This window comes from Lolium perenne, chromosome 6 (assembly GCF_019359855.2).
Source record: "Lolium perenne isolate Kyuss_39 chromosome 6, Kyuss_2.0, whole genome shotgun sequence".
Classification (NCBI taxonomy): Eukaryota; Viridiplantae; Streptophyta; class Magnoliopsida; order Poales; family Poaceae; genus Lolium; species Lolium perenne.
In genome coordinates this window covers 272,277,697-272,282,423 of record NC_067249.2, presented here as the reverse complement: position 1 = coordinate 272,282,423, position 4,727 = coordinate 272,277,697, and the positions used below count along the sequence as shown (strand labels likewise).

Sequence of the window (4,727 nt, the reverse complement as noted above, 5' to 3'; positions counted from 1 at the left end):
ACCGGAACTGTGGAATCCTAGCAAGATCATGATAGCTCACCACAATCCGAACTAACCCCTGCTACAAGACCAAGCCCTAGGCAAGATCTGACTACTCCTAACCTAGATCTAAACATTGCCGCGGTACGGGGATAAAGGATGACTTACAGTCATGGCCGGAGGTGAAGATGCGCTGGACCAGGAGGTAGCCCAGATGTACTCGCCGCCGCCGCCTACGCCGATGCTGCAACCGTCGCCGACCGGAGATGCGTGCGCCTCTTACCTGCTTGCCGACGGGAGGAGGAGCTCCAAATTTGGGGGGGGACAGTGGAGGAGGGGGTAGAAATAGGCCATGGGGCGCGGCGGGAGGTGACGGAATCCTTCCCACCCCCCTTTTCGCTTTTCGCCAATGCGCGCCGCAGCTCCCGCCATCTCCATTCTCGTCTCCGCCCGTGCGCCGAGGATTCGATCCCTTTTGCATCAGCGGGTGTGGAGATTTGCCTGCACCGCTGGAAACTACCGAACCGGGCGTTCCTCTAGGGCCTGGCCCGACACTGCTTTGAGAACCGGTTCATGAGACAACGCGGCTCGGCCCAGGCATCCAAACGGGCCGAAAATTGCTCTCCCATGCGAGCCAAGGGAGATGCAGGCTACCAAACGCGCCCTTAGTTTTCCTGGGTTCATTTCTCGCTATCCACAAATGATAGACCGTGGAAAGCATCCAAGCCCATTGATCAGCTGCATGATCCATCCCTTCAGCTGCATGACACCTCATTAATTCTTTGGGGGCGCGTCCAAAAGGACAAAGTAAGCTTGTGGACTGACACATAGGTGTACAAGCTAGGATCCTGCCTTGGTTCAGGTGTTCCAAACATCATTGTTCAGCATGCTATACCAAATGCAGGCCTGGTTCTACTCATGGTTTTCAGATAAACCACTACTCCTAGATGGAGCATAATATGTATTTGCAATACAATTCACAAACCGACAGAAAATCAATCAGATTGTAAATTATCAACATTTTCCCCATATATTCAATCGTCTAGGCTAATTATCCATATTGTCAATGAACAACTCTCCTTAATTCTAACCGAGGCCTACTTGCCATTGTATGTCAAATCCTAGACATACATACACAACATAATGTAATGTCTGTAGTATAGCGAAAGCACAACACCAATGTACATCAGTCAATATTGTTTATCGAAAAACTACCTCAGCCATTTCATTTACAACCAATAAAAGGTAAAACAGATACATCCGAACTTTTACTATTCTAACCACAAGGAGATAGTACAAGCTTTGATTCAAAGACAAAATAAAACTGTACAAATGCAGCATGTACTAAATTATGGAGCTCCTTACAACGAATCTAGCTAGATCATAGTGGTATCATACGTCTTACTACCAAATTATTAGGATAGACTCTAGATCTAGTGATGACCTTGGTCTTAGGATCCAAGTCCCCACAGCGCTCACATGCCTTCCTGTCATGCAGCAATATCTCCTTGATGTTCACCGCAACTTCCCTGATGATCCTAACGTATCGCACCATGTTCTCATCAGGTTGGAAGCCGTAGATGGTAAGCTTGAGCAGATTCTTGTGCTTGAAACCAGGTGCTAAAGGTTGCCACTCCACGTTTGCTTTCTCAGAGTATCCATGTTTCCTTTGATCGTCATGTTCTGTCACCATTTTGCACCAATGATCCCACACCCTGATGCATAGCTCCCTTAGGTTGGGCGCAGCTTCAAGAATGAACATGGTCCAAGCGTTATCACATCCTTCAGGGAGGTTATCCAGATTCACAATCTCTAGTTTGCGAATCATAGGTGTAAGCAGTTTAGAACATTCTGGTACAACCCAAATCTGGTACGCAAGAAGCAGATTATTAATTGATGAGCTACAAATAAATCATCATCAAATTAAGACTTAACTAGGGATTCAGTGCTAGTATAACGCATTAGAGAGTAGGCAGGAATGAGTGACTACCTTTCCACTTTGAAAATCCAAATGCAGGTCCCTTGTCGAGGGGACATTAGCAAGGAGTTGACTTAACTGGAGTACAAAAGTTGAACTAATACCCCTTTTTACAAGACTTAGCTTTGAAAGTTCTGGTACATAACCAAAAGCCAGGGGGGCTGGGTAGCACCAACCAGCACAAGTTAGACGTTGGAGTTTTGGGACACGAATGAGATGGACTGTCTTGAATTCCCCTTTTTCGATGTGGAGCTCAACAAGCTGGTCATGTTCTACCAGTAGCACACAACGGTATCCTCCATCAAAGCACGAGAGGCGCAGGTGTTTCAACCGCTTGCATGTGCTGAGCATGTTGGAGATGTCCAGCTCGCGAAACCTCATGTTGCATAGCCATAGGGACGTGAGGCCGGCAAATGCAGCTGGACAATCACCAAGACAAATATTGAACCTCTTCGCATGGCACAAGAGATCGCCAAAATTGCATTCTGAAAAGGGCTTCTCTACGAGGGACACAAACTCAGCGTTGTCGACCTTGTGGGTTGCCATGGTGTCGGCGAAAGCTCTGGTGATGGGGAGACATTCATCAGGCCTTAGATAGCATGTGACCCTCAGCTTGTGGATGGTGGGGATCTTCAGACTCCTCGCACTTAGGATCTTCTCTGTGACACTGGCCAGAACATTGTTGTACCGAACAAGGTGAGTAATGGTCAAATTGCCATGGGACGCCGTGTCGTGGTGCCGCGTGAGGGAGCCGACGTTTATGTCGAAATGCGAGAACATGGCGGGGAGTCGCATCAATCGCTTGGAAAGGATGCAGGTTCTCAAGGCATCCAGGGTGTCCGCCCGCTCCAGGATGTCGAGTAGGATGTTATCGGGTAACTCGCTAAGCCTATCATGGCGAGCTGCGGCATTCTGCATCGCCTTTATCTAAAGAAAGAGAGGTATCATGGAAACACACGAGGACATGTTGAAAAGAGTGGTAGAGTGAGAATAACAAAAGTGCACTTACATTGTAGCTCCTCCTCGTCTTGAGATATATCCCCTGCAATGCTTGTCTTGAGATGTTATTCTTCTCCATTTGAGCGGCCAGATCGCCAGCAGGTGCTTCAGCTTCACGGCGAGCTGCGGCATTCTGCATCACGCTTATCTAAAGAAAGAAAGGTATCATGGATGTTGAAAAAAGTAGAGTAAGCATCAATAAAAAAACAATTATTGAATGTTATTAATCTCCAATGGAGCAGCCAGAGATCACCTTATTCGATGAGCTAATTCAAATCTGATTGCTACTTGGCAAGATTACTGAATATATAAAAGCCGTCATTTTCAAACAACGCGACTAGCTAGTTCTTCACCTAAGGCCTTGTTCGGTACTAGAGTTTTCGGGGCTAACCTTGCCAAGTAGCATTTCCACTTTCATGTTCAGTACACCTAATTTAACTGAACATGGTTGACAGGAGGCATTGTGCTAATATGTTATCCAATTAAGCTAACAGAAAGATCACCAGGATTGCCGGCTGTCAGAAATCTGATAAAACCGTGCTACCAGCAGGCACATCTAAAGCTAAATTAGGCAACGTTGCCCTTGTGTTCATGCAAATCTTTTTTTTTTTGAAGTATAAAAGCAATACAACTATAACTGAACCAGACAATACCGCACAGATATACTGCTCCTCAAAACAGTACAGTAGCACGGACAATGGCTGTGTCTGCTAGTGACAGTAACGCACATCTAAGTTCAGGGTGTGCCAAGACAGGGAAGCAGAGATCATTACATCATATTGGTGAACTAAGTTGCTATACAGGAATCCAGCTAGCTAGCTAGCTAGGGTGTCGCCGGCCGCAAGGGTTGTCGCCGCACCCGCACCGGCGGCGGGGGTGTTTTGGTCCGAATGAACAAGCTCGGCCCAGCACTACAGGCTCATAATGTTTGAACACGGGCTGCCCATCGTTAGAGCATCTCCAGTCGCGTCCCCCAAACCGTTCCCCAAATAGCGCCGGATCGAGCGTTTGGGGGACGAGTTTTGTTCGTGTCGCGTTTGGGGGACGTCGCTCCCCAGTCGCATCCCCCAAAGGCTGTCCCCAATGAGAAATTCAAATAGTTTGCATTCAAAAGAGATCGTTCCCGCCGAAGTCGTCGCGATCAGAGTAGCGGCGATCAAAGTACTGGACGCGCGATCATATTACAGGCCGACAGATGAATTAACAGAAGGGGTTGGGGTAGGGTGATGCCGACGCCGACGCCAACGGTGCATCCTGAGTCGACGTAGGCCCGTCGATCATGATAAACTCGTCGTGATCTACCCGGTGTGCATGCTCCGTCGCCGACGTCGAGGCCGAGGCCGACGCAGATGTAGTAGCGGATGCGTCTGCCGGCTCTTGCTCCGGGGCCGCCGCCTCGGACTCCGCCTCGGCCGCTGCCATTTTGGCTTCGATGTCGTCGAGGATCTGGCCTTTGAAGAAGTTGTGCGCCGCCCGCGTCAGGGGAGACATTCCTTCTGTCGACGCTCTCAGCAGGGACATGTCGTCCCTGCGTTTCTTCAGCTCCATCTTCTCCTCTTGCCTCTTGAGCAGCGCCGCCCACCTTTCGTCGGCCTTTTTGTCGCGGGAGAGCAAGGTCGAGGAGACCTCGACGAGGCACTGCGTGAGCGACGCCTGCGTCTTCTCGGCGACGCAGCGTCGGCCAAGGCGGCCTTGGCAGCCTTGTTGCCGACAGGACGCCCTGCCGATGTTGCCAGCGGCGCATCCAGATCAATGCCGTCTTTCCCCTTCG

At 49.4% G+C, this 4,727-nt stretch overlaps 1 protein-coding gene across 1 annotated transcript; it reads right to left on the bottom strand.

Annotated features, from left to right (window-relative positions):
• Positions 1-1,161: 1,161 nt before the first annotated feature.
• On the bottom strand, positions 1,162-3,790 carry LOC127326762 (uncharacterized). The gene is made up of 3 exons (XM_051353545.2): positions 2,967-3,790; positions 1,970-2,884; positions 1,162-1,846 (listed from the first exon to the last, which is right to left on the bottom strand). The coding sequence occupies exons 1-3, from the start codon at positions 3,093-3,095 to the stop codon at positions 1,361-1,363; spliced, it is 1,530 nt and encodes a 509-aa protein (XP_051209505.1). The 5' UTR covers positions 3,096-3,790; the 3' UTR covers positions 1,162-1,360.
• Positions 3,791-4,727: the final 937 nt, after the last annotated feature.

Coding starts and splice junctions, on each gene's coding strand:
- LOC127326762 (XM_051353545.2), bottom strand. CDS start 3,095: ATGCAGAATGCCGCAGCTCGCCGTGAAGCTGAAGCACCTGCTGGCGAT. Junction 2,885..2,966: donor AGACGAGGAGGAGCTACAAT/GTAAGTGCACTT, acceptor CTCTTTCTTTAG/ATAAAGGCGATGCAGAATGC. Junction 1,847..1,969: donor TGGATTTTCAAAGTGGAAAG/GTAGTCACTCAT, acceptor CTTGCGTACCAG/ATTTGGGTTGTACCAGAATG.